At 49.5% G+C, this 27,931-nt stretch overlaps 7 protein-coding genes across 7 annotated transcripts; 4 read left to right on the forward strand and 3 right to left on the reverse strand.

Moving 5' to 3' along the window:
• Window positions 1–409: 409 nt before the first annotated feature.
• HOO65_020811 (Ca2 regulator and membrane fusion protein Fig1) lies at window positions 410–1,447 on the forward strand (the record flags this gene model as incomplete). Its single annotated transcript, XM_071006920.1, has 4 exons — window positions 410–431; window positions 602–661; window positions 719–829; window positions 885–1,447. 4 exons carry the CDS (start codon window positions 410–412, stop codon window positions 1,445–1,447), a joined length of 756 nt encoding a protein of 251 aa, XP_070861449.1.
• A 260-nt stretch (window positions 1,448–1,707) lies between these two features.
• Window positions 1,708–3,294, reverse strand: HOO65_020812 (GPI mannosyltransferase 2; the record flags this gene model as incomplete). Its single annotated transcript, XM_071006707.1, has 2 exons — window positions 1,708–2,131; window positions 2,246–3,294. 2 exons carry the CDS (start codon window positions 3,292–3,294, stop codon window positions 1,708–1,710), a joined length of 1,473 nt encoding a protein of 490 aa, XP_070861450.1.
• Window positions 3,295–9,102: 5,808 nt separating this feature from the next.
• On the forward strand, window positions 9,103–10,923 carry HOO65_020813 (uncharacterized protein; the record flags this gene model as incomplete). Its single annotated transcript, XM_071000163.1, has 1 exon — window positions 9,103–10,923. The coding sequence occupies one exon, from the start codon at window positions 9,103–9,105 to the stop codon at window positions 10,921–10,923; it is 1,821 nt and encodes a 606-aa protein (XP_070861451.1).
• A 1,446-nt stretch (window positions 10,924–12,369) lies between these two features.
• On the forward strand, window positions 12,370–14,532 carry HOO65_020814 (uncharacterized protein; the record flags this gene model as incomplete). The annotated part of the gene is made up of 1 exon (XM_071000164.1): window positions 12,370–14,532. The coding sequence occupies one exon, from the start codon at window positions 12,370–12,372 to the stop codon at window positions 14,530–14,532; it is 2,163 nt and encodes a 720-aa protein (XP_070861452.1).
• A 2,697-nt stretch (window positions 14,533–17,229) lies between these two features.
• On the forward strand, window positions 17,230–21,123 carry HOO65_020815 (Intracellular protein transport protein USO1; the record flags this gene model as incomplete). Its single annotated transcript, XM_071006313.1, has 4 exons — window positions 17,230–20,202; window positions 20,416–20,847; window positions 20,929–20,999; window positions 21,057–21,123. The coding sequence occupies 4 exons, from the start codon at window positions 17,230–17,232 to the stop codon at window positions 21,121–21,123; spliced, it is 3,543 nt and encodes a 1,180-aa protein (XP_070861453.1).
• A 138-nt stretch (window positions 21,124–21,261) lies between these two features.
• On the reverse strand, window positions 21,262–23,000 carry HOO65_020816 (Pisatin demethylase; the record flags this gene model as incomplete). Its single annotated transcript, XM_071006654.1, has 3 exons — window positions 21,262–21,381; window positions 21,434–22,252; window positions 22,317–23,000. 3 exons carry the CDS (start codon window positions 22,998–23,000, stop codon window positions 21,262–21,264), a joined length of 1,623 nt encoding a protein of 540 aa, XP_070861454.1.
• An 853-nt stretch (window positions 23,001–23,853) lies between these two features.
• On the reverse strand, window positions 23,854–27,805 carry HOO65_020817 (NPC intracellular cholesterol transporter 1-related protein 1; the record flags this gene model as incomplete). The annotated part of the gene is made up of 3 exons (XM_071006312.1): window positions 23,854–26,094; window positions 26,157–27,332; window positions 27,560–27,805. 3 exons carry the CDS (start codon window positions 27,803–27,805, stop codon window positions 23,854–23,856), a joined length of 3,663 nt encoding a protein of 1,220 aa, XP_070861455.1.
• Window positions 27,806–27,931: the final 126 nt, after the last annotated feature.

Consider the following 27,931-nt stretch of genomic DNA (forward strand, 5'->3'; position numbering starts at 1 on the left):
TCATCCTGTCTTCTGTTTCGTGCCCCTATCTTGTCGTTTCGCGTGACCGCTTTTCCTGCCAACATTGCTCCTGCATTTGAAGACACAGCACAGCAAGTTTTGCATACTACCTTTATTATCTCTCCTTTTGGCTTTAACTATAGGTTTACACGCTTCGCCTTGTCTTGATCCCTAGAAGCACGCTCATTCTCACCGGAACGCCGGCCTAGACCGCGGCCTAGCTTGCTGTGTCAACTTTCAAGTGTCAGCAAGTGCATATGTTGGAAGCTAAATTTGCCAAGACGAACGCACTCGGTCTATTTTTTCGGACTTGATCTCTCTATATATAATATTTTTTCTCGTTTGCCTCTCAGACACGACTTGTTTCTCGTCTTCAAGGCTCCTCTCTCCCTATCGGCTCGTATTAAATATGGCTGAGACGCCAGCTTCGAGTAAGTTGCTTACAACCAATCCAAGCCGTTTTTACTGTCTCCTTCTTTTTTCTACTTCAATACTCGCACCTCAGCTTAGGCACCGGGTCTTTAAGCAGAAAAGCAAAGAGAACAGAAATACTGGCCGTGAGAGCATAGGTTCATGATGATTGACGCGAATCCCATTATAGAACGCTTTAACTCGCGTGTGTTTGGCTACATCTTGTTAGTCTTGGTTGTTGTGTTCCACTGTAAGTTTGGCCTGCTACCAACTGCACACATCATTCATTAATACTAACGGCAAGTAGCTTTGGTCATTGCTGGATGTATGTCCAAATCGTCTGGCATACCCGGCCTGTACATTGTGAAACTCCAGATCTCCAACAGTAGCAGTGTGCAAGTACGTGTGGGATACTTTGGTAAGTTACAAGCCACAGGTCTACCTTCACTATTACTAAGTCTAACACCTTATAGCGATGTGTGTCAATGGACCACTCAACAGCCCCTACGAATGCTACTCGACGACCGGCTTAGGCCAAGATAAGCTACGATCTTTCTTCATCACCGAAAACATGGATGCGACAACGTCTTCACAGATATCTCAACTTCTCGTGCCTGCGCGCGCTATGCAGACACGTGTTTTCCCGCCACTAATTGCTGGCGCCTTTGGTTGTTTCATGGCATCAGTCATGCTTGCAGCTGTGCGTCAAAATATGCTTGCCCAGCCATCACCCCGGGCATTTTGGACATCACGTCACACTAGTGCTATTATTGCTTGTTTAGGTGTAGTGGCATTTGGTCTTGCCGCAGCTTCGGCAGTCATGACAACTCAAGTCGCAAAGGCATTGGCATGGTGGTTGAATGACATGGATCCCCAGGAAGACGGCATCTACATTTCGGAAGGTACAGGGATGCAGGTGCTCCAGTGGCTGATTGTAAGTATGATTATCTTGTACCACCTGTGCTTTGCGCATCTGTTCACGGATAAGAAGAAGGGTGTTGAGGAGAAGGCCGAGGCCCCAGCTGAGGAGGCCTAAGCTTCCTAGCGACTTGGCTATGAGAGACTATAGCAGCGACGATGGGGTACAGCCTGAGATACACCGCAGCACTGATTGGCCACTGACTCTTGACTATTTCTTTTTTTGTTCTTTTCTATCTTCTTTTTTGGTTTCCATCCAGACTTTCTTTCTTTTACATTTTCAATGCACAAAAACATGTTTTCTCTTTCTACACATCGCATCCGGAGCTGATTTCCATAGCACACATCTAATCCCAACAACGTTATCACCGCTAGCTCTTATGCTGGCGGCAAAAAACTAGCATATAAAACACCCTGAATAAGAGCGTAAACCACCATGTACACCACGATCCTACGGCCAATAAGTACTTTTCCCTGATCACTTGTGGCTGCCAGCTGCTCGGCAACCCAAACATACCACAGAGGATATCCTGACGATATGCGGGTAATAATCTGCACATGATACGACGTGAATGCTAGAATGGCTAGAATGGCCTGACTAATAGCTAGGGACTGTATCAACGAAGCATATGGAGACTTGGGACCTGGCCGGACCATGGACACGACTGCGGGGGCTTTTGAAGAGGTGGGACCACCTAACAACGACACCTTGGATGATGCGCAGAGAATATATAGCATGGGCATGGCCAAAGCAAACAGGGGGATGTTCCCAGGTGTCCAATACCGGAGGAAGCCGACATTCCTATAGACGCAGGTTAGCCTAGGCCAGTATGGGGCGGGTGCTCTGTGCGTCGCATAAACAAGGGCCGCGACTGTCACTTCATCTTCAAGAAGCATCATGTGAGCTTGTACTTACCAATACCGCCTCTGAACATAGCTGTAAATGCTGGGTACGAGATTTGTACACCATTCCCGTGGCTCGGCGCCTTGACGGCCGCAGAACTTAATATATGCAGCAGCCTGTGGTAAGAGAGATCCCAAGCCAACAAAGACGCCACCCAGCACTGTGGCTGCCAGTGACACAAAAAGCTTTGGCGCGCATACTATTCTAGATTCTTGCCCAAATAGTTCTTGCAGGCCGTCTGCTAGATCCATGGCAAAAACTATGCCATATGAAATGCCGTTAGAACGGCACATTGTAGCTAGGCCCAAGAGCAGCCCAGACCACAGCGTACTCTTTACACGGCCCCATGACCCTCTTTGCATGGTTAGGCCACGCGCATAGCACAAGAGCCCGGTGAATGTCAAGTACGCAAACGGAGCTTCGGCATAGGGCGCGGCGAGGAACAGGCCGGCCGGCGAGAACACATGTAGGAGACCAGCGACATATGCCAATCTCTTGCTTCCTGATATCAGCTCAACGAGGGCATACAGCGCGTGTACAGCATACAAGTGCGCATAAATTGCGATGGCGACACCCATGGCGGCCGTAACGGCATCTGCATGCAAGCCAAGCTCAATTGCAGTAGATTTACAGCCTTGCAATAGTGTTGCAACTAATGCAGGCTGGCCGATACCAAAAGCCCACTCCTGTTCATACAGGCGGCCGCGTTGAGCAGCTTTAACAAAGTATAAAGCATCCCACCGTGTAAGGCGGGTCACTAGGGTGCGGAATGGCGACGGCTTGCTATCAAATAACAGCGCAATTGTAGAGTGCAGTGGGGCATCGCCATCGTTTTCGGGTACATGAGTAGCGGCGGCAGAGTCAAAGAGGATTTCGGTCGAGGTATCGTATGATGGACCAATCGCGCTTCCAAATGCGATTAGTAGCAATAGGGTCTTCCATAGCGTGAAGATGAAGCCAAGAGGTATTGGAGCTATGTCGGATTTCTTGGCTGGCCTGTTTGTATCTGTTTTAGATGTGGTTGTCCCGGATGGAACTCGGTTGGTAGAGGGCTCTGCCATTTTGTTGGTGTGACGTTACGTGAAGACACTATCAGTCGTCGGATTTGGAATAGTAGGCGGGTTTGCGGTAACAAAAGCAATGAGGTTTAGATGGTGATGGACAAGGACTAAGCCGTGTGATAAGATAAGCGATGGAATATTATCTTATCTATGACACTAAACCCTTATTAAAATGACGATATTGATTATAGGGTTATCTGTGCGCACTGGGCATGGGGGGGAGGGGGGTAGTTCTCAAGTCTGGGGTTGCAACATTTCTTTTGGCACTACGAAACTGTCTCTTTGGCTTAGGCCAAGCTGAAACTTGGAGACAAGAGTGATTTATCGCCATATTATATTAGGCATACAGTATCATAAAGGGACGAAAGAGCCCAAGGTCAGGGGATCGCCAAGTTTAGCACAAAGTCTGCTCAGCACATCACGTGAAATGGGCATATGGGTGGCTTGGAAATATGAGCAGGTGGAGAGGAAATAGAAGATTTACGATATGGTTGATGAGAGGCGTTTTCTAGCCCATACTGACTAGGGAAAAAAGGGAAAGGCTTGTGATCAGTTATAACCGTGTCTATCAGGGGTTATCACGATTGCCATTGGCGAATGGCACTGGCATTCGTTGTAGATTTAGATTTAGCATTGACGTGATCAGAAAGGCTGGATATTTCACATAGAGTCAAAAGGCCCTGTAATAGTCGGGATTAGGCGGACAAGACGGCGATGAGAGGGAGCGGGGGTTGAGCTTTCGCGGCTGGAAGACGGTGTCACGGCGAACGAAGCCTTTCTTGGGTCGGAAACGAGAAATCACAGTCGAGAGCTCTACTGCGAGGGGAAATTGGATATTGTTAATTTGTGAGTTGGTTTAGGTTTAGCCTGGGACTTGGATTTTGGCCTATGGATTTTGTATGTGAATAAAGGTCAAAGTCTAAAGCTAAGTCCAAGCTCAAGACAATGTCTCAGTACTGTTATTGTCGGTGCTAATGTCTGATGAATGCTGTTTGGATCCATCGGTCATGACTTTGGCTTTAGTAGAAGCTCTCTCCGCATTGGGGAAAAAGGGAAGGGCTAGGGATATTAGGGGTGCCAACGATCTGCATGGGAAGTTGGTGGAAAGAGAAACAGGGAAGAAGTTCGATCAGCGTGGGTGGTTGAATGGAATTGAACGGACTTTAGGAGGAGTCCGCGTTACAGACTGACTTGTATGTGGCTTAGAAAAAACCAAAGAATTTTGTTTTGAGGTACTCGCAAGTTTTTCTTATGCTTCCTGGTATTCCCGCGTTAAATTTTTTATATTCCTTCTTGACACACACACGCACACACACACACACACTCTCTCTCTCTCTCTCTCTTCTCTTCTCTCCAGGATGGTTATTTCGAATACTTGTCCTGTTAAAGAGCCGTCTTATGCTCTTCCTGCACGACTTGTTTTCTGACTCTTACCTTGCAGCTGATTAGAAATCAAGCAGCAAGTTGAAGCGAAAAAAATGGGTGTCAGCAAGGGAAATGAAAAGGACTCCTCTAAAGTATAGTCTTTTTTTATTCGTCTCCTATGCTTTCGGGTTGTGGGGTACAATAATAGCAGATCTTCAAAGGCTTTGGGTTGGCGTTGTTCCGCTCCTCTCCGCTCCTCTCCGCCCTGTAAATACATGCATGCTAAATGCCCTGCTGTGTTTAGGGCAGCTTCTAAAAGGAGTTTAGAGGGGTTGAGACGGGCTTAAATCCCACCGAGCTGCCTGCCTGCCCAACAAGGCTGGTAGGCTTTCTTTGTTCCTCTCTGCTCGCATTTCTTCGCTCTTACATTCTATGCTCCTTTGTCTTTTCCTTTTTGTTTTGTTTTTGCGTCTCTTGCGCCGCTCAAAAGCACATGGCATAATTCAAGCCTTGGCCCGTGTCGACGCCAAAGACGCATTAAATGTTTCTTTTTCTCTTCTGACTAAGTTCTTCTCGCTTCTAGTTGTTTGCCCTATTTCTCTTTTGCAGCACGAAACAAGGATGACAAACAGATCCGTGCACATCTGTTGACTGAACCTTGCATAGGCGCCAAAAACTATTTTTGTAAGCATGGGAGGGATAGAATCCAAAACGCAAGGAATTCATTCAAGCTGCCGAACTGCAGATTTCATGTGTGATTATACAGCTGGCAATTGGCTTTGGAACGTGCATGTATAAGAGCCAAGAGGCGCTAGAAACAAGAAGCGTCTTGAGGAAAAGAAGAAATCGGCCAACTACGTAGTTTCTTTGCTACTTTGGCACCTTCCACCACATCATCTGTGAACGGGTAGTTGCTTTTGGAACTAAACAGGCAGACATGCTATGCTTTCTTATGGCATGAGTGTTTCCTGGCAATGTGGTAGTTGCAAGAGCGAATTTTCTAAAGGCGGTGAGCTGGACAAAAGTACGGATTTGCAGCCTATTGCGGGGAAAAAAATCTGCGGTCTTCCTTTTGGACTATCGTGAGGCTTTCATCGAAGGTTCTTTTTTTTGCTGTTTCAATTTAGCAGCGCATACTTCAATCCTCCCATGGGTCGGATATCGGTGCACCGGCTGGAAAACCCTCCGATATGGGTAAGGCAGGGCTTTCAATAGCTTCTAGTGAAGGCCTAAAGTCCGTCTCACAAAAGGGTGCTTGCACTAAAGCGACTGTGTGAACCCTGCAACCCTCCGCCCTGCTTTGTTCTACCTCGACAGATGTTGATGAACACCTTGCCTAGCCTTTTCTATAACCAACTTAGACTGGTCATATCCTGGCTGATCTTCTTGTCTCAAAATCGCCGTTTTGCACAAAGTCCGCCCGCATCTTGGCGTCATCATGCTAAAGGTGAGCTGACTAAAAGCCGTGCAGTTAGAACTGAACTCCGCTGCTGACTAGGGAAGAACTCCGCAGGGCCTGTTTTTTTCTTTTGCATGCAGGCCTCCCCTTGCATCTTCAGATTTTTTCTTTTCATGGCCAGTTGATTGACCAATCCTAGACTTAGCTAAGGCCTGGTCCTTGCGCTTGGCTTGGTTTTGCGCCTGCAGTCGCTTTGCCTTCTCATATAGGCAGGCTCAAGTGAGTGAGCGGGAGCGAGAAGCTGTCCGCGTGGTTCGTCAAGAAACTCCTAAAAAGGAAACGAAACCAGCTCGAACTCGTCCTCTGACAGCCCCTTTAACTAGGGGGTCAGTCACTTGCTGGGCTTTGTCTTTGAAATCTGAACTTGGTGCGTTTTTCTTTATTGAAAGAGCTCCGATACTTCCGGCACATGCATGGGGCTATTCTTGTTTTGCCCCCCCCCAAGAGTGAGCAACCAAGGGCAGAAAATAAAGACAAGCGGGCTTAGGTCATAAGACAGGAGAAGCACCTGCCACCATCAGAGCCGTTGCCCTCACACAGTCAGTATTAAAAGCATAGCTCGGGTTTATTAATCCGAGTCTCGTCCCATGTCACAGGACGTAAAAAGAACCCTGCAGAACCAGAAGCTAAAGCAAGAGGATACGCTGGAAGGGGTGAAAATCTAAACTTGGGAGAGCGAGACTAGGAAGAAAAGAAGGGTAGAGGCAGCAGAGGCGTTGTTGGGTTACTCGATGGAGAGAGTTGTTATCCTTTCTTTTTGGCTATGACGCTTCTCTACGCTGGCTGGCCTCATCTGAACCTTGGGTGTGTGTCTCCGATCTTGCATTCTATCAGTCTCGTTGCACTGCACTTGCTGTGGTCTCTAAACTCATCTAACTTGAAGTATCTAAGCTTTTCTGTCTCTCCAGATCGACCTATCGTGTCAATTGGCCATTGCTTCTGTCTTGTTGTCAGTAGACATGGTCTTCTGGACTTAGCAAAGGAACGAGCTGATGGGCCTGAAGTTTGGCTTTGGCTTCTGCCCTGGCACGGACACTGTCTTTCTCTTTCTCCTCTGGACCCCTTCACAGCCCGCCCACGTCTGGATTTTCCCAGGCCCAAACCCCTCAGCTTGTTGGCAGTGCAAGCAAGGCGGATTTGTTTGCCGCCACCGCTCATTTTATCGCTGCTCTCTCCTGGCTGGTAGTGTTCTTTTGTTCTGTTGTCATCTTGTATTGGTCTCATATATATGTATTGGACTGAAGTCCTCGATCGGCTAGCCTAGGATCCTAGCCAAGGAGAGTAGTTGGAGTCATTCGGTCGAACCCCGAGTGCCGACCAAGCTGAGCTATCGTCATGGACGGTTTTCCGGCGTTTCCTGTCGTAGCAATCACAGCGCCAATAGCATCCCCTTTTGTCCTTGCTGTATATCCTCGCCAAAGCGACAATCTATTCCTTCTTTTTTTCCTGGGGTTATTTTTTGCTTCCCTGTAAATATTTCTTTTCTTGTTCTGGACTGGGCCCTCCACATTGCGAGACGAGAACTAAAGCTAGAGCCAGAGCGAGTGCGAGAACGAGGGCAACAAGGGTCGGCCAGCAAAGACAAAGAAAGAAGAAGAGCGGGTTTTATTCTATTCTTTCCCTGGTTCTTCTTTAATTATCGTTTATCGCATTATTTTTTTTTATTTTGGATCTTGAAACCTTGATACTCGAGCTGACTTGCTTGCTGCCGCTTGCTGGAGGTCCAGCCTTTCTCCTTCCATCTTCTTCGGCCAGGGCTTAACTCAAGCCGGTGTGGCTTTATTATTCTTTCTTTTCTCCTTCTAGTTCCTATGCCTTTTTTCTTACGATTATTTTCTTCTTTTAATCCTCGTCCTCTTTACTCTTTTTATTTCTTCCTCCTCCACCTTCAGTTCCTCTTTGTTTCTTGATCCTCTTTTTTCTTTTTTTCTTTTTTAAATCCGTCTTCCTTCTTCCTCCTCCTCCCACTTACAACTTTCTCCCTCTCTGCTCATCACTATATTAGGATTCTGCTTTATTTTGTTTGGGATCTTACTGCCGAGCCTTCCGCAAAGAATTCCTACACCCTTGATATCTCGCTGTTTACGGCCCTGCGAGAACATCTAATTGCGGCCTACATCTTCCTACTTTGCTCCTCACACTGCTCTTGTATTCTTTGTACGCTCTTGCACATTCAGCTGCCGACTTTTGTCTTGTGCCCTTCATCCTACGCCTATCGCACTACCTCTGTTATACTCTTAGTTGCCACCAATCGACTCGAAGAAGCTGACTAGTATTCCGCATCTGCTTAAGCCTACTTGACCTCTAGAGATAGCGTCTGCTTATAAGACAAAGGCTCGTCTTATTCCTCCTGTTTGCCTGTTTATCTGCTCCCTTTGATTCAGGCGCCCGAAAACTTAGCAACCTCGACTCCTTCGAAACGGCATAGATACATGCACCCACAGGCACAAAATCACGGATAATTGCCCATCTCCTCGCCTTAATTTTTCTGGGTTTTTTCTTCGTCCCTTTCACTACGTGGTACCTTTTGTATAGCATGCCACTCATTCTGTGTCATCGTACCTACTGAAACACCAACGTTCTTCCCGGCCTGCCAACGAAGAGACGGCCGTCAAAGTCAACGCCACTTCAGCACCAGCGCATTATCATTTTTATTCATCCCTTTAGCCTGCCCTAGGTTTTTTTTCTCTTTTTTAGCTTTGTCATTTCCCTCAAGCGGCAACTAGTCAAGTAGTCTACATATCCCACTCAAGGCCTCTGGTTACTTGTGGTCTGTCTGGCTGTCTTGGATTCCCTAGTTGCTCCTGTCTCTACCTCTTCTACTCCCTTCTCGCCTACATTCTCCTACCTACGTTGATCATTCTTATTTTCGCTGCATCCTCTTTATCTGCCCAGCCGCCTCATTGCCATCCATGTTCTTGCATTCGGGGGCCAGTTTACATAGCCGCCAATATTCGGCTTCCGACTCAAGCTCGCACCAAGATATGACTTCGACTCGTCCGCCGCCACCTGCTCTGTCGGAATCATCTTCTGTACCGCGACGTCTTCCTCTTTTCCGCTTTAGTTTGCCTCCTCCCCGCCAACAACCCGTCGGAATTATTCACGAGGAAACTATGGAAAACAGCATACCCGCTACTCAGCTGCCAGATTCCCAGGCCGATGCGAGAAAACGCTCAAATAGAAGGTCTCTTGCAGAAGTTCCTGTATACACACAAACGCCTATCGCCAGGAAACCGGTTCGGCCGCGGCCAGTGTCTGACTATATCCCACGACAAAGCCATGTGGTTCGCTTCCAGGAACCTGATGCCCAGGCCCCGAAAGTCGGCGACAACGTATCCTTACCCGACGAAGAAAACTACCATGTTCGCAACTACCTTGCGCAGCCCGCCCCGACTCCTAGCCAACCACCAACGGTTATCTCTAGCGAGGATGACGATGGCACATATTCGGAAATCTCAGACAACAGCTCCACTTTCACATCGTCTATTGCTGGCGGCTCTCGAAGGCGATCCACACGTTTGTCTAAGACGGGCTCCCGATTCATAGTCGCCCAGCCGCCACCAAAGGTCGTCAAAAAGAGCCGCCGCTTCATACAAATGCGACCCCAACTGTTACTGCAGATCCAGCTGGTCACCGAAACTCGCCCCAAGCCAATGTTCGATGTCCTTCCTAGCACATTTGTTTCTGGGTCAACCTTTGCTGCACCGCGGCTCGCCCGCAAATTTCCTCGGTTATTTAGAGTTAGCGGCAACCTTGGGCCCAACGATCTAGTCCTAGCTAGAAGCGAGGACTACGATATCGATGAGAACAGTGATGCTACCGAAGAGAGGCTCGACCGACGAGATCTTATTGCTGTATTTAGCCCTGTGCTCGAGTCCGAAAAAACAGATATTGTCCTTGCTGATGGTACTGTTTGGTCGGCTACTGCGCTTACGAATGGGTCTTATGACTTCGTGCATGAGAGTGCAGACGGTGTGTTAACCCGGGCTCGATGGGCAAAGCGTCGCGTTATTCATGGACCTGCAACAGTGCCTGAAAACAATCTTGGGAGTGATGAGCCCGCATCATACAAGTTTACGTTCAGTATCCTTGACCCCGCTACGCGACGCCATCCTGTCATGGCAACAGTGACACCCACTTGGCTCGAGATCCAGGACTTTTGCTATCTGCCAGACCAGCCACGTGACTCTGCTCACCTAACACCTCGGTCCTCCGTGGCTAATAAAGGGGCGGCCAATGTATTCGCCAGCAACGATCGTCGCTTTCTACCTATTGATAACGAAACACGTGCCTTTATTGCTATTTCTTCGGTCTGGGTCTCGCTGCAGCAAAAGGGCATCACTGGCGCCACCCCTCCTCGCCGCTCATCAATCCGCCGTTCTCTCAGCAACTACGACAAGCCGCAGACCCCAGCTTCTTCGGCGTCATCGGGCGCATCATCGCCTGCCCAAATTCCCGTACCTGCCACTGCTGGTGCTATGCCAACTTCCAGTATATGCTCTACCATCTCGCAAAAGCGTGCTAGCCTGCCCGCAGCTCCGCAGGACCAAGGAAATGTCCCTAGACGTAGTATGTCTACGGGCGCCGCCTTCATGCAACGCAGGGTCGCGGCAGCAACCGCCTCGGCCGCCTCTTCGTCGGTTGGTGCTGGTGATCTTCCACATGACCCAGCCTCTATCCCACGATCGGCGACTTTTGTTGATGGTGCAAGCGTAATGTCTGGATCGATGGGTCGTGAACATAAAAAGGGCATCTTCTCATCTCTCAAGCGAGTATTCAGCCGGCGCAAACCGAGTCGGGTTTGAGTGGGTTCCGCTCTTACCATGCTCATGAGAAACACAAGATGCTAGCTTCGCCAGGTTCTTGTTTTGTACATATATATATCACATCTCTCGATATTCTTTTATAAGCGTTTCGCTTGTCTTTCCTCCCACAGCCAATACTTTTTTCCTTTGTCTTTTTCGTCCTTTTTTCTTTCTTGTTGGCCTCCATAGCATCTTGCCTATTCACTACCGCAACTTCATCATGCACAGCGTTTCATTCATGTCTTCCTGTTTCATTTGTGTTTGTTTTAGCTTTAATCTCTCTTTTTATCTTTCTAGCGGGAGGTTTGATTAGTTTGTCCTGCCATTCTCTCTTGCTATACGAAGCGGCGCCCACAGTCCGGGCTTGGTGTTTGGCAGTTGTTCTTTTTAGGACAAGACAGAACGGCTGGTCATCTTGCGTGATTCCTCCTTTGCCTGTGCAAAGACTCGGGAGAAGACGATCAGTTCGTTGTGCTGCCAAACTACCGTGTTGAAATTGTTTGTTCATCTTTTTAATCATTATGTTTTACCCGCCAATCGTCTTTGTATAGAGAAATGGATAGTCGGAGATCGCGAGAGCTTTGGCAGCTGTATGCCGTAATAATGTAAATCATATGCAGTTATCTTATGAAATACGTAAGCCATTATTCCCAAAACATGTGATCACTATGATATGACTACGGCATTTAATGTGCCTTGCAGATGGCAGCTTTGTGGGGAAATTTGGGGGGTAAGGTTTCACAGCTGATGACAGGTTGGTTGTAGCTGGTGGCAAGTGGCAGACCAAGAAGGGTAGAAAGAAGCATGTGGAAAGTCAAGGAAACTGCATAGTTTGTTGCTCCATTTGCTTTGTTTAGCTGGAAGTAAGAGTGAATGGAAAGGGGAAAAAAAAAGAAGAGAAAAACTTACTATATAGTAAGAACAATAATGGACCAGGCGCCGCTCTGATTGGCTTGGCGGTTGCATAGATGCTCAAGAATGAACAAGTGAGGTTTTTCGTTTCTCTCATCAGTTGTTTTTTCCCCTTCTTATCGCCCACCTTATTTTTCTATAATATCCAGTTGAAGGCGAAAAAAACCCGCTATGTCGCAATTTCCCTCTTTCTTTTCTTGTACATAAGTAGCTTTTCGCTTTTCGCTTTTCGCTTTCCGCCTCTCCCTTCTTTTTTCTGACTGCTAACTTCGCCACCTTTGCTTCCTCATTCTATATTTCATGCATGCACTTTGGCCCATTCATTGTTGTGCTGTGCTGCTGCCATATTGCTCCCATCTTACCCCTGGCTGCTTGGATCTGAAATTCAGCCTGTACTGGCACTAGCTGGCTGTTTGTGTACCCATCCTATTCCTGCACGTGCACCCACACAAACGCGTGCCTTTTCTCTCCGGCCTTTATTTTCTTTTTCTTCCCCTCTCCTGCTCTTGTGCTTGATTTGCCATGATTGGCGTCATGTCTTCGCTCATATCTTGCGACGACCCCGACTTCGTGTTGCCGTCAATAGAGGGCCCCGTGGCCTTGCCATTGAATAAGCATCGTCGCCATCACGGACGCAACTCTCACACTCACAATCAGCACGCGCTACAACACGACCTTCTCAACCTCAACGACTCTCACTCTCCTAATACTCAATATACTGCTTCTTGTCTAAATACCCTTGCGCCTTCTCCTACCATTTTGTCCACAGCTGCGCAACAGCTGACTCGCGACGGACAGCAGCGCCATAACGCGATCGACCAAGACGAATTCCACAGAAACGGCGCTCTCTACCCATCTCTCTCTATCTCTAGCTCATCCAGCTCTGGCGAAGATGACGAAATCCCTGCTATGCTCCCTCCACCGCAACGCTTCTCTACTGGCGGCAAAACTGGTGGCCCCCGGCAATATAATCCCGGCAAGCGTGTGATGCCCGTGCCCCCTGCTGCAAAAGCATCAAAACCAGAGACGTTCCAGTCCAAGCGCACGGTCTCTAGAACTACTGTCGACGCTGTTTCCGAATCATCACAACCTACTGCATCGGCACGCAAACGCTCACGCGAAGACTTGTCATTTGAGCAAGATGCAGTGCCGCATACTAGTGCCAAATCGAAACGGTCGAAGGGGTCCGCTACAAGAGAGCTCCAAGAGCAAGAGGAGGCGGCGGTACTGCCTTCCGTAGCATTGCCTGTCAAACGGGGGCGGCCGCGGAAGCATCCACTGCCTAGTCAGAAAGCAAAAAATCATGAGCCTGTTGAAGGCGGGGCTAATTTTGAACGAAGGAAGACATCTTCCAAAGTTGCGGCTGTATTAGACCATAGAAAGTCAGTAAGACAAGCCACACCTCCCTCGGGCTCTCCCTTGGATTATGAAATATATGGCGACAAAAGCGAAAACGACAATAGCCATTTTCCTTTGGAAATTTCTATGAATCTTTCACAGGCTACTGGTATCGATCACGGAACACCCCCTCGGCGGCCAAGACAACCAGTATTTATGTTGAGCCGGGATGAAACAGATGCGAGCTCTGCACATGAATGCATTATATCTTCTGCGCTTCCCCCAACACGATTCTCTGGCAACGCTCCGTCCTCTGGCTTTCGAACGCCCTCTCAGCTAGCTCTAAGCGACCTCCCACCACCACCTACCCCAAGTACCACCAATGCCCCCGCAGCATATGTGGAAGCGAAGTTTGACCTTCGAACAAGGTCGCACAATATCGTCTTGGACGTCCCAGGCATTTCCGAACTGTCCAACGCTGCTGGTGCGAACAACATGGCATACGCCTGCCAACCGTTTCAACTTCCCCATAACCGTAGCACATGGCCGCTATGGCGCTACCTAAGCTATCTGCGCCGCAAGTTCAGCCAATTGCCGGATGTATCTGGCACCGGGACGCGCAATGCGAACCCAAATTCACATGCTATCTTCCTTGATGAGCATAATGAGACACTGCAGAAGGCGTACTCCGGTGTTGGTGTAAACATGATAAAGGTTCTCTCTATATGCGACCGCAGCATCGATGATCAAGCAATTCGCGATGCATCGCCGCCGACTATTATCAAGGATCTCGTCGAGGTCATTATCCCTGTTGCTATCATGGTAGTCCAAGCTTTATTCCACGCCATGGAGCTGCCAGGGGGTGATTCCCCCATTGGCATCTACGGTGCGCATCGTCAATGGCAAAAGCAGGACTTGCAAGCAGCATTTCTTGACACAGATGAGACAGTCCCTATTGAAGATACAGATGCAGGAGGCCAGTCGCTAACAAGCGGCGGACACTATATGTTCACATTGCGAATGGCGCATATAACCGCTCAAGCGATTGGGTGGCTGGAGGACCTAGATAAAGCGGCGAGCGCAGTAGGTCTAACAGCTCCAGAACGGGCTACAACCCTTGGTACAGAAAAGGGAAAAGACCTTGATGATGAGGGAGAGGAAACGGATGAGTCAGATGATGGCTTCGAGCCTGTGAAAGGATTCAACCCGAAAAAGTCACGGGATGAAACTAAAAGGGAAACCAAGAAAGGGCCAAACGCAGACATGGAACGTAGGAAGAGTCGAGAGGTATCAGAGGTTAGCAAGCTGTTAGGGCCGATCCGGATGGCTGTGGATAGAGCACTATCATGCCTTAACTAAACGGTGGGACTAGGTTTTGATTTGGGGGGGCTGGGTTTTTAGGGCATTTTTGTTTGTCTATTTTCTTGTATGCAATGTATGATACCAGTGGCGTAGTGGCGTTTTTGATACAACTTTGCAAATTTCTTTATGTCTGATAATGTGCTGCGATGTACTGTAATTTTCGATATGAACATTGAGACAGTTGGCTGTAGTACAAGATACAAAAAGACAACTAGACCCCCTAGTGACACGGCCACGTCTTAAATACTACATCTAATATGACATGCAAACACGCAAACAAACAGATAATACTCCCGAAGATACTCTTGCATATCCATTCACACGGAGCTTGCAGCTCGCTTGCAACTATGACATGTTACATTGGACTCCATACCAGCTTAGTACAGCCAAGGAGGATTGCAGGAAGACGAAGATAGACAAAAGACAACAGGAGGGGGGGGGGGGAAAGAGAAGTGTAGTAAAAGCGGAGCCAAAGGGGGGCAGACAATATTGGCATGTGCATGTGATAATTTGCAGTAGGAGGGGAGGATCACCGTGAGGGAAGGGAAGGGCGAATGAAGACACGAGATACATGCGATAGTTATGGAGGCAAACAAAAGGGAGATCCTGGGGATTGTTTCGAGGTCATCTGAACAATCCCCGCCTTTCACAGAAGTTTGTTTCGTTTAGTGGATTCTGTGTATCCAAACAAAGGAAGCAAACAAAGAAAAAAAAACTTTCAAAGAAAAAGAAAAGATCGACAAAGCAACGTTTTACGTCTCCGATACGGGGAATCGAACCCCGGCCTTCTCGGTGAGAGCGAGATATCCTAGCCCCTAGACCATATCGGACAAGCTGTTACTTTGCTCCGGCAGGGACACCACAAACAACGATTTTCAATGTTTTCCCAGACTGCCTCGAAATTTCTTAACCTCAAAGATAGAAAACAACTTTGTATTTTCGTCAAGTTCATAGCTTCCTCGCGCTAGCAATGGCTAACTTACTAACCCCTGAAACCAACCTTTTTTTCGTCTCCTTTCCAAGTCATGGCTTCGCGCTCCGCTAGTTGGGCTAGACTGATCAATCATTGTCGTGTGGGGAATAGAAGGACGGCAAGGCGGAGGTTGGACCCCTCCATGTTCGCTGCTTTAGTCGTTGAGCCCCTGAGTGAAAGCTTATATGAAGGGAGGGGGGGCAACGAGGACAGATTGTTTGTTCTTAGCACAATAAAAAGACAAGTCTTGGGGGGGCCAGACTTCGTCAGTTAGTAGTATAGTACATGTTGACAAAAGTAACGCGAAGTGGAATATAGAAGGTTGAAATATGGTGAAAGGGAAGAAGAGAAAAACGACAGAGAAAAAAAGCCTCGGTTTCTATTTTCCCTTGCTCTCTACCATCTTCTCATCTCACTTTACTCCACCCGCCTGATGTACCTTGTAATAAGTTGAAGTAGCTCATGAGTGCCTCCTCCTCTTTTTCCCCTCGTGCCTTACTTATTTCTTATTCCTTCCAATCGTGCTGTAGCCGATTTTGGTCTTTTCGCAAGTAATTTCCTCCTTTTTTTTTTTTTCGTTCTTGCTCTTTTTCTTCTCTCACGCTTGCCTGTAGCACACAGCTAATCCTCCGTTATCAACCAACCAGCCAGCCACTTTGGCCGAACTCCAGGTTGTAGGTCAGTCAGTACTAGGTAAGTACCACTTTCCCTAGCTTCCCCTTTCCCCCAAACTTTCTGTTCCCTTCTGCGGCTTTCCTTTTCTCTTCGCTCTTGCTCTTTTATCTTGTCACCTAAGGATCACGAGAAGAATTTTCCCTTCTTCCATTTGGCTTCCTCCTTTCTCCTTTGTTGTGCTCTCGATATTGTTGCTGTCTGTCTTCTCACGCTTTTTCCTTCCTTTTCCGCCTCTCGCAGATTTCTTACGCCGTTAGTCGAATCACCGGTCTTTTCAATTTACCAATAACTCGTCTTTTGTTAGAAGGTGAGCCCAATATTATAGTTGATGTCCTATCATGAGTAGCAGCATGGGAAACGCAAAAAACCTATATCAAACCAACCAGCAGACAGGCAGCACCCAATAGAAAAAATCATCCAATAGTACAGCTTCCGCTCTTGACAAGCAGACCAGCCAGAGGCCAATGGCCCAGCCCAACTCAAGTCCACGCCTCTGCTAGCTAAAAGGGTCTGGCCGCAAGTCCTTGAAGCTTTGCTTGCTTAGCTTTGCTCTCACCAATTATACTGCTTTAAACTGGTGGCGCAAAAACTCTCAGCTGCCAATTTCACGCCTGGACCTGGACCAGGGCTTGGGCGATCCTAGCTTTCTTATTTTCCTCTTCGTCTCCTTAGTCTGGATCAACCCATCTTCTGTCTTCTTCCCCCCCCCCCCCCCTCTCTGCTTAGCTATGCTTCCTGTTGCATTGAGCTGCTGTGTTCTGTTTTGTCCTGCCTGCTGCTGTGTCGCATTCCACATTTAACAACCAACCAACCAACCAGCCAGTTTTTTTTCTCTGGTTCCCTTCTTGGTTTTCATAAAACTTTTAGCTGACTTTTCCCCATCTCCGTTCCCTTATCTACAGAGTTCTCGAGATTCACGGTCCCGTCAAGAAAAACTTCCAGCCAATCTTCCCGCCTGATTTGTTTTTTGTTCTTTCTTTTCTCCTCACCTTCTCCCCATTATCTATTGTCAATAAACGCAACTATAGCTTTTTGATAAAGTCGCCATGTCCGACGTCGAGGCCGCCGAGACCACTAAGCCCGAGGCTGCTAAGCCTGTCTCTGCCTCTCCTGTGCCGACCCCGACTTTGACACCATCTTCAATTCCCACATCGCCTGTTTCCAAGGCTTCTGGAACTTCATCTACCTCCACTACCCCCAAACCGGAGCTGAGAAAAGCCTCTGCTACTACAACCTCAGCTGTGCGCCGGCCTGCTGCCTCGGCTTCGAGTGCTAAAACTGCTACCTCCACCACTGCGGCAGCCTCCTCGCGCGCTGCTGGTGGTTTGGCAAAGCCTCCCACCCGTCCTTCGGCCAACAGCAGCACTGTCCGTCGTCCTGCAACTTCCTCAACTACGGCTAGCCACCGCTCAAGCGCCTCAGTGTCTGCCTCCGAAGACGAAAAGAAACGCCCTTCGTCTTTGACCTCCACAGCTGCTCGTCGTCAATCATCCATAAACCCTGGAAGCACCGTTCCCGCCTCGCCAGCTCGCGCCTCTGCCGAAAGACGGACTAGCTCCATTGCTTCATCTGCCACCGCTTCTACTCGCAAGCCTCTTTCTTCCACCTCCGGATCAACCTCGACTGCACGGACCACTACCACTAGCTCTCGCCCCAGCACCGTTAGTACCAGAACTCCCAGCGTCTCTAGACAATCTCTCTCCGCCACGTCCTCCGATGCTCCCAAAAAGCGCTTGTCCAGCGTTGGATCTCTCAGCAGCTCTACTACCTCCACAACTAGCAGACTTGTCAATCGTTCCGTTACTCCCGGAAGCGCTGCCTCTCCTAAGGAGCTAGAGGAACTCAAGACCAAGCTGTCTGCAAAAGAGGCTGAGATTGAGGCACTGAAGAGCCAAGTCCAGTCTGGTCAGGACAAAATTGTCGAGCTTGGCGACCAGATCGAAAAGGAAAAGGGAGCAACTAATACTGAAGCTATTTCAGAGGATAACGCCAAACAGCTAGAGGAGCTCAAGACCCAGCATCAGCTCCAAGTTGGTGAGCTTGAAGCTAAGTGTACATCATCCGCCGAGCTACTTTCTGCTGCCCAACTTGAGCTGGCCGAGCTCAAGACTGCTGTTTCCGAGGCTTTAGCCGCCAAGGAGGCTCTAGAGAGCAAAGTGTCCTCTCTGGAAGATGCCATTGCTAAGGCCGCGGAGCAGGCTACCACCGAGTCTGCCTCCAAGATCGCCGAGCTTGAGAGCAAACACGAAGCTGCCATTGCTGAACTCAAGTCCAAGCAAGCTACTGAAATTGATTCCCTCAACAGCTCCTCTAACGATCAGACAAACGCGCTTTCTGAGCTCAAGTCAGCTCACGAGTCTGAGCTATCTGCTCTTCAAGCTAAGATCGATTCACTGTCAGAGGAGCTTGCTAGCCATAAGACCGCTGCTGAGTCCATCGCTGCGGAGGCTGATATTACCAAGACTGATGTTGAATCTCGGCTAGCTGCTGTTCAAAGTGACTTGGCCGCTAAGGTCGCTGAATTGGATCAGGCCACCTCTGAGCTTGCCTCTGCCAAGGTCTCCGTTGCCGAATTGACTTCAGAGTTGGATGCTGCCAAGGCTGAGCTGGAGAATGCCAAGGAGCAAGCTGCCAAGATCGACGAGGAACATAAGCAGGCGCTCCAGAATGTCACCGACAAGTTTGAGGCTGAAATCAAGACTCTCCGTGATGATGCTGTTTTCAAAGGCAAGTTCCAGGAACTCGAAAGCAAGCATGACGAACTCGTCAAATCTCACGCCGAGGTAATCGAAGATCACCAGGCCGCCATCAAGGCCGCCACTGAAGCAAATGAAGCTACCCTTGATGCCCTCAAGACCCAACATGCCGAAGAGCTTTCTAAGGCGTCTTCCTCTGCCTCGACTGCCTCTGATGAGCTTTCTGCCAAGCTCGAGGAGCTTAAGACCACCCATGCTGCCGAGATAGATGCGCTCAAGGCCTCCCAAGCTGAGGCTCTTGAAACTATCAAAGCTGCCAATACTTCTGAGCTCCAGGCAGCAAACGAAGCCCATGCTGTCGAACTCGCCAAGGTCCAGGAATCTGGTAATGTTGAAAATGCAGCGCAGATTGCTACACTTCAAAAAGAAATCGACGAACTCAAGAGCCAAATTTCGAGCCATGAAGCTGCTGCTAAGAAAAAAGAGGATGATCAACAGAATGAAATCACGAACCTAATTGCTGATCACCAAAAAGAGCTAGTGCAAAAACAAGCATCTCTGGATACTGCCGAGCAAAGGGCTACTGAACTCACTCAGTCTCTCAATGCTCAGCAAGATGAATCCCGCATGCAGCAGGCTGAGCACGCCAGTGCTATTGCTACTGTTAAGGATGAGTCTGACCAGGCCACCGCTGCTCTCAAAAAGGAACTCGAAGAGCTAGCCGAGCGGAGCAGGGCACAAGCTGCTGAGGCTACCGAGAAGGCTAAAGCTCTCGAGGAGCAAATCGAAGCCCTCAAGAATATTCCCGACGAACTTGCGCAAGCCAAGGCTGCCCTGGAAAAGGCCAACTTGGAGCTGGACGAATTGGGCCAGAAGCTCATTCTGGAAAAGATGGAAAAGGCCAACGCTCTGGCTGATCTAGACTCCGCACAAAACGGAACCAAGTCTGGAAGCGCTGAGCTCGAGGCAGCCCGCAAGGAACTTGCTACTCTACGTGAAACGGCTGAAGGACAGCAGAAAGAGCTGAGCGATCTCAAGGAGGAGCTCCAGTTAGCTCAGAAAGAGGTTGAGACGCGCAAATTGGAGGCTGATGCGACAATCAAGACGGCCAAGGCCGACTATGAAGACATGCACCACACCTTAACTGAGCTGGTCGAGACGGAACAAAAGAAGAAGGAAGAGGCGGAGGAAAAGGCTGCTGCTCTTCAGAAGAGGCTCCAGGATGCTGAGGAAACTATGGCTAAGGCGGCTGAGAAGGAGAAGTTGTTTGATGAGCTCCAGGCGCAGTTGAAGGTCAAAGATGCGGAGATTGCCGAAGCTAAGGTACAGCTATCCAAGGCTGCTTAGACACCAGTCATCCCATACCACATCATCACCATCTGCCCTTTTTTTTTTCCTTTTCTTGCTTCTACTATCATGAGTATCACTTCACACAATGAACAAAAAAGAGAAAAAAGAAACAAAACACACAAACCCATTCAAAGATCCCACAAGCTTACAAGTGATTTTATTTTCCATTTTTCTTTGATTTGACAGGCAACGGCCGCAATTTCCATGACGACCCCGACACCAGTTACCAATGCGGACCCCCCGATCGAGGCCACCACTCCAGTCAAGACAAAGGGCCTTATGGCTTCTCGCTTTGCATCCGAGGACAACGATGAGACCAACCCCAACGACCAAGAAGTGGCGGCTACTCCCGAAGCCACTACCCCTGCTGTTGATAATGACGAGGCTGACGACCAGGAAAACACGCCATCGAAAAAGAAAAACAAGAAGAAGAATAAGAAGAAGAACAAGCGAAAGAGCGATGTTGGTGGTACTGAGGACGGCAGCAGTGAAGTGCAACAAGCCTCAGTCGCGGCCGACGATGTGGCCGATAAGGGTGAGACCACAGTCACAACTAATAACAACACCACGACCCACGGCGAACCCGCCGAGGATCTTTCGTCTGCTGCGTTAGCTTCAGTATGCGTAGCCCCTTGTCAAGCAGAACAAAAAAATACAGGATGGAATGACAGCTAACTTGTATAATTTTACTCCCTGTAGCTTGCTAGAGCACGCATTAATGCGAAACATATCGATGCTCTTGACCGCGATATGCGCGAGCAGAATCTCAAGTAAGTCCGTCGAACGCCTACAATAAACAGTTCAAAATACTAACCTAGCACATCCAGGATGCTGAGTGCAATCACTGATGTCAAGCCACAAGTGCCGGCAAGTTCCAACAAGGAGGACATGTGATGAGATCAGAGGGGAACAAGGAAAGGATGGTGGACATGTGTTCTAATGTCATCTACTGAGGATCGCGATATACCCGTGCTTAATAATATACAATAGTAATTGGATTCCAATAATTCATTCTTGTTCATGTTCACACATCTACAGTGATGTTTCAGGCTGCACGAGCTCTCGCCTCTTTAAGTTCACATTGAAGTTCTCAACTTTAACAAACCATGCATTGATAAGCTTCCACTCTTCCTCAGGATTCGCTAGGGTTATCTGTGAAACATGGGTTAGCGAGTGATAGATGACATTTTCGAGGAATACTCACATCGAAACGCCGTAACATTGACGGGACCAGCTTGTAAATCTCCAACAGGCTGATGTTTTTGCCAATGCACGTGCGTGAACCCATGCCAAACTGTAGCATGAAGCCGTTCATAGTCTTGAGCCGCTTCTCCTCAGCTACTGGATCAGCCGTGGGATCGACAAGCCAACGTTCGGGGCGGAAGTTATCGGCGTCGGCGCCAAAGATCTCAGGCCGTTGGTGCAAAACCCATGCTGAAACTCCAACAATTGTCCCGCCCGCCACGTGGCGGCCATCAATGACAGCACCTCCCGCGGGGGTGATGCGCTCCAACGGGAGTCCTGCAGCCGGATGGACGCGGAAGGCTTCCTGGATAACGGCGCCCAAGTACGGGAGGCGCTGCGCCTCGGCGAAAGTGGTGAGGCCCGTAGTGCGGTCGGCAAAGTGGCCGCGGCTTGCGGCAGCATCAATCTCGTCGCGGAGTGCATCCAGTGCGCGGGGGTGTCGTAGCAGCATGTAGAAGATAGCCGATAATGTAATGGCGGTAGTCTCGCTGCCAGCAAACGCCATGCTAACAGCCATGGTCTGAACAAGAGTGGGCGTCATGACGGATGGGTGGGCGGCGTGGGCATTAAGAAATTTGGTGAGGAGATCCGGCTTGCTGGGAGATGACGTCGGCTTGAGGATGTCGGGAGATGAGGATAGATTGGGTACACGCTCGGCGAGACGCGTGCGGGCGAACTGCGCGACAGGAAATGTGCTGTCAACTAACCCCCATTGTGAGAGCTTGAGATACAGCGGGTTCTTGAGAAAAAGAAGATCCAGGAAAGGCATTTGACCGACCTATTCGATGGGTGTTAGTGGGTGGAATAGAACACGGTGAGATGGGGGTACAGAGTACACTTACCGGCGCAACGTAAACAAACAGCTTAGCCAGATAGCCAACAATGCCGTCAACGTCCTCATTGCGTTCGATGAAGCCGTGGCGTTTGCTATAGGTGATTTCGCCAATGACATCAAAGGCATAAAACTGCAGCCAACGAGGAAGGTCACAGCTCTCGGGGGCGTCAGAATTGGGCTTTTGGGCAAACAGCTCTTCTGTGCGGTCGAGAAACAGCCGTGTGGTGTTATCCACAAACGGCTCGTACCCGACCAGGGCAGACATGGCAAAGGCACTGCTCACACAGCGTCGAAAGGTCGCATGGAAGGCATTTGAGGTAGTGCTAAATAGCGACGCTAGCCGACGACCTTGCACAATCGACTGCTGTACAATGTAGAAATCGCTCTTAATGTAGCCCTTGTTCAGGCCATAGATATCCTTAACAGCTGCCGGACTTGAGAATGACAGCACGTTGGGGCCTAGACGCACCACATCGCCATGGCGCGCATGCAGCGCACGATGTGTCTTATGGGGCGCTTGGTTGTACACATCCCACAACCGCCAGAAGTCAGTCAGGCGTGCAAGCCACGGGCCTGGGTATCGGTGCAGACCATGGCAGAAATAGTTGCGAGTCAGGTGCACAGCTAACAGCACAGCGGCAATAGGGAGGTAGTGGGCAGCAAGAAAGGAGAGAATAGCAGAGGTGAGCATTGTGGGGAGGGGGGAGGGGAGGGAGAGGAGAGAGTGGGAGACAAGAAAAGAAGAACAGCAAAGGATGGAAACACGGGAGAGAGAAAGAGAGAAAGAAAGCAATGGCTAGAAGGACAGAGAAGCACGAGTTCCAAAGCCAAATCCCGCTCGTCAAAAGCAGGACAAGACCTACAGCTTATAACAAACAGCGACCAGGCAGTGGAGATAACTGCCGTGCGTCTCCCGTCGCATCCTGATTTTGCTCTGTTACTTCTCGGCAGATAAACACCGCATCAACACCTACCCAAACAAGCAAACCAAAGCCCGGCCTGGCCTGGCCTGATCTAGTCTACCCCTACCTTGCCTTGCTCTTAACCTCCAGCCCGGTGCCTGCTATTTCGACTTACAAAAAGTCAGTAAAGAACCCCTCCTCTCCATCCTCCCACAAGCCGAGTTCCTATTCGCTTGGGCCCCTAATCCAAAAACCCGTCGTCAAGTGTGCATAGCACTGTACTAACACTGTAGTTGTAGCCGTCGAATGTCTTCGCTAGCTTGCGGCTTTAAACACATCTGCCGAAGCAGTAGAAACTGTAAACATACAGGGGTATGGGGCTTGAGACAGCCAGGAGAAGTCTGGGGTAGACCAGCTACAAGAGGCGTTTCTCAAGTCCAAGGTGCTCTTGGCTGTCGGCAATTAATCTCGGCAAATGGATATAGACAAACCCTAGCATTAGCTAACCCTGTTCACCACGGCGATTGTGGAAGACGAACTTCTGGTTGGGGAGATGACGTCACAAATCCACAGGCAAGGAAAAAATCAAACTCTGTAAAATAGGAACTAGTCTGTCTCTAATTCTACGCATGCCTCTTGCGCTCAATAATCATCTTCGCTATCGTAGTCACTATCATCATCGCGCTCTAGTGCTCGGAAGCGTCGTGCTGCCAAGTCATCCTCGATACCACCCTCACTTTCGGGGTCGACATAACCCTCACCGCCTGCCATACTTAGAGCGACAGGCAAGAACACTAGGGCATGTAAGGCAGCAAACACGACCAGGGCCAGCCAGACACGGAAGTAATAAATATCAAAGATTTTACTGCGTGTAAAGGCTAGAACTGACACGCCTAGCAGCTTGGTGACGGTGATGCCACTAAACACGGAACTGCCAACATTGACCAGCGCTGTCCACGCACGCGCATCGCCGTCGCTGTTGCCTCTGGCAGCATTGCTGGTGCCAAAGCGTGGCTGGGCTAGTTGCATGAGAGTCAGCGATGGGAACATAAAGGCTCGGGCAATATGTGCACAGAACTCGACACTGATGCCTACGCAAATCACAAGGTTGACTAATGACACAGCGTTAAGTGAAACGCCCATTAGCGCCATGGCACCCATGATGTCAACTACTGACATGACGACTGTTAGTGAGACTACGGCAGCCGTCACTACAGAGCCTAGTAGCACTGATGCAATCACAAAAACCAACCCAACAGCGGCCCCCAGCAGCTTTGCTGTCAGAGTCACAATGCTGGCGTACTGGTCAAAGAAAATGTAAAAAACGCTGTAGGGGAACACCTCGAGGCCTGTTTCGCGAGAGATATCCTTGGCCACACGCCGAGCTGCGGCATAAGCGGAGATAAAGTCCTGTTGGCTGCGTAGTGGTGTGTGCATAGTGCGGAAATGACTGGCCTTCACTACTTCGGTCTTCGAGTCGATAACAACTGCCGAGCCGTACGAAGCGCGTCCGCCTAGGGGACAATCCTCGGTCGTAGGTGCAGCTAAGAAGCGCTGTAGGTAGTCTACAAACTCTTGGCCTTCTGGCAGGCCTTCCATTGTCACGTTCCACGGCGGGTTATGCCCAGCAAAACAGGCATCACCAGTGTCGCTGTTGACACAGCATGAATCACCAAGTGCAGGGTTGAGCCACAGGAAAAAGTCATCAATCCAACTGTTGGCCGGGGCGGCAAGATAGGACACATCTGAACGCTTGCGCTCGCCCTCAAGAATATTGCCCAGAGACATGGAGTCGCATGTTGTGAACCGAGCACATACATGCTGCTGTTGAGCACGTTGAGAAAGATTGGCTTCCTTGGTTACGAAGTACACGGGGGGGCCGGCCTCAAAGTAGTCGTACAAATCGTTAAAGTATGGAATCAAGTATGAGCCATCTGGGATAGCCACTCGCTGGTCTAGACCCAGCTCAATCTCGGGCAGCAGTGCAATGCCCGTTGCAAACATGGCAAGGAATACACCTATCACAACGGTCTTGGTCTTGCGTAGGAGTAAGGCCGGTGCATAGTGCTTACGGATGACTTGCTGTAATAGACTTTCCTCGGGAACCTCGTAGTAGCGGGCAGCAATATGGTTAGCGCTACTTGAATGAATGCGTGCTGCCTTGATTTGGATGCACGGCATACAATCGGCGCGATGGTCCTCTACACGCAGCTGGTTGAGGGCCAATATTGACACAAACAAGGTGACTTGTAGAACCGCATTTATGAACACAGCTCCAGCGGCATAGATGGCGAAATTTCGCACTGCTGGCATGCCGGCAAATGCTCCAAGGGCAAACGAAACTGTCTCAGTCAGGGCAGAGAACAGGATAGACGGACCCATGCGGCCAAGAGCCTTGGACACACGCGCTTCCACCATATCGTCAACGTGGCTAATGTTGACTCGCTCAAACTCGTGCACAATCAAGAAAATGTTGTCAACGCCTACGGCTAACACAATAAACGGAATCACCTCGGCAATAATCAGGGTAGCCTTGAGTCCAAACCACGAAAATAGGCCAATTGATGCCGTTATCGACATCAGAACAATGACGATGCCCATGACACCAAGCGTAAACTTGGATTGGACTAGCGCTATTGATGGGTTACGCATCAGGTCATGCATTGACATCGTTGTTGAGCCCAGGGCTATAGACGCGTACAGAAACATGACAAGGTAGCTGATGAGGATAATACGGGCATCTGTGTTGGTTGACTTGTTGAGCTCCTGCTCAAGACTAGCCTCGGTGTTGAATGAAAGTCGCAGGCCACGCTCAGAAGCTTCCTTTTGGGCTTCAAGAAGTCGGTCACGGAGGGCAATCTCAAAGTCAATGGCTTTTTGGACCTGGGGGAGCCCTGTTCGGCATTGGTCACCACCCATGTGGCAATCAGAGCATTTGCTTCCACAACACTCTTATTGCCATGGCCGCCAAGGACCATATCGGGCTCGATGGGCTGACCCGAATCAGGGCGACATTCGACTGGAGACTTTGCGCAACCTTCAAGGTAGCTTTGCCAGCTAGATTCACTAACAAGGTTAGTGTCGCCCTGCCAATATCCAGATATAGATTGCACTACACAGGAGTCGCCTAAAGGCTTGAAGCACACATCATTTAGGGTTGTTCCATAGGTAGCGCCCTTGAGTTCGGCAATGCTGTTCTCAACTCCCATCCACCAAATTAGAGTGCTGTAACTAAGCACAGGTCCTGGACCACTAGGCAATGTATCATTGACGAGAAACACCTGTTCAGCGCGGTAAAATGGCCCGAAGTTCTGGTCAAAGAAGGCCTTTTCAGCTGCTGCTTCTGATGTGGGGCTGACCCATAGTCTAGCCGGCTCACGCTCTAGATCAAAGCGCACCCAGCCACAGCTGAGGATAGCTACCACTACAACACTGGTGACGATAGTGATGGCTGGGAAACGTGCGGCAAAATGGCCAAGCCTGCTGAAGGCCGAATCGCACCAGGTGTTGATCTTATGGTAACGCTGGGGACGGTCTAGGAAGCCACTGTTGCGCAGGAAGGGATCTTCATCATCTTCGTCATCACTTGTACGGGTGTCTTGGAGAAGTCTATGGCGTTCTGTGCAACGTGTAGCGTGCTTCTTCCATGCAACGCGACCAAAAACAATACCGAAAAACGAGAATATGAGTATGCTGTAGGTGATGATGGACGCAAAAGAAAGACACGGAAGCTTTCCGACGTGGCAGGAGCCGGCTTCTTTGACGGGGGCTAGTGCAGGGCAAACTTGGGGGCAGTCGACGCAGGCGCAACGGAAGCTTGGGTCCTCATCATTGCACTTCCTAGGATTCTTCATATCTTCGAGAGGAGCCATGTTAGGCTCGCTGTATGTCTCTGGGCGGGGGAAGTTTATCTGGAATGGAGAGCCTACGGCTTTTTCGTCGCCGAGGAATTTGAGCAGTTGGCTGTAGTTTTTGGCTCCGCCGCCGATGAAGTCCATGGCGTTGGAATTGGACGGGCCGAACTTAACATCCTTGCAACTGTCATAGAATCCAGAGCCGTATTCGTGGGAAATTAGCTGGTCAAGTTCCGTCACCATGCTCTTGCCGGCTTTAGACATTGACTGCGTGATATTTATAAAGAGGGACTGATCGGGCGAGCACGTGAATGTGCAGAAGAGGTTGAAGAAGTTGTCTTTGCAAGCCGGACAGGATCCAATTATTTGGTTTGGCGTTGACATTTCCGACTTGAGTGCAGCAACCTTTAGTCGCGAGAAGAGCTGTTAGCAAGCTGCCGCAGCACTAGAACACAGACAGAGCGTGAATTTACCTGTTCACTACTACAACATACTGGACCTGTGCTCCATTTCGGGCCACATAGGTCAACTAATATTTTGCGCGTCTCGGCATCAGGGTCTTCTGCCAGTCCGTTATCAACACATGGAAGCTGTTTGCCAAACCAGCTCTTGGATCCACACTGGCCGCGCATAGAGCAGCGTCCAGCCTCATTAATAGGCGTGAGGGAAGTTGACACGGGGGAAAAGCCGGCCGATTGGGATGGCGTATCGGCAAGTGATGACGACATTAAGGATGCCATCGCGATGGCTACTTCGAGCCAGGCGCCCTTGCGGAGACGCATCAAGAACAAGAGGAGGACGTTATTCTGGGATTTATTCTGGGATTTATTGGGGGAGTTGGACGTGGTAGAGCGAACCGATACTGA

Source organism: Ceratocystis lukuohia, assembly GCF_044167205.1.
Source record: "Ceratocystis lukuohia strain C4212 chromosome Unknown Supercontig2_pilon, whole genome shotgun sequence".
NCBI lineage: Eukaryota > Fungi > Ascomycota > Sordariomycetes > Microascales > Ceratocystidaceae > Ceratocystis > Ceratocystis lukuohia.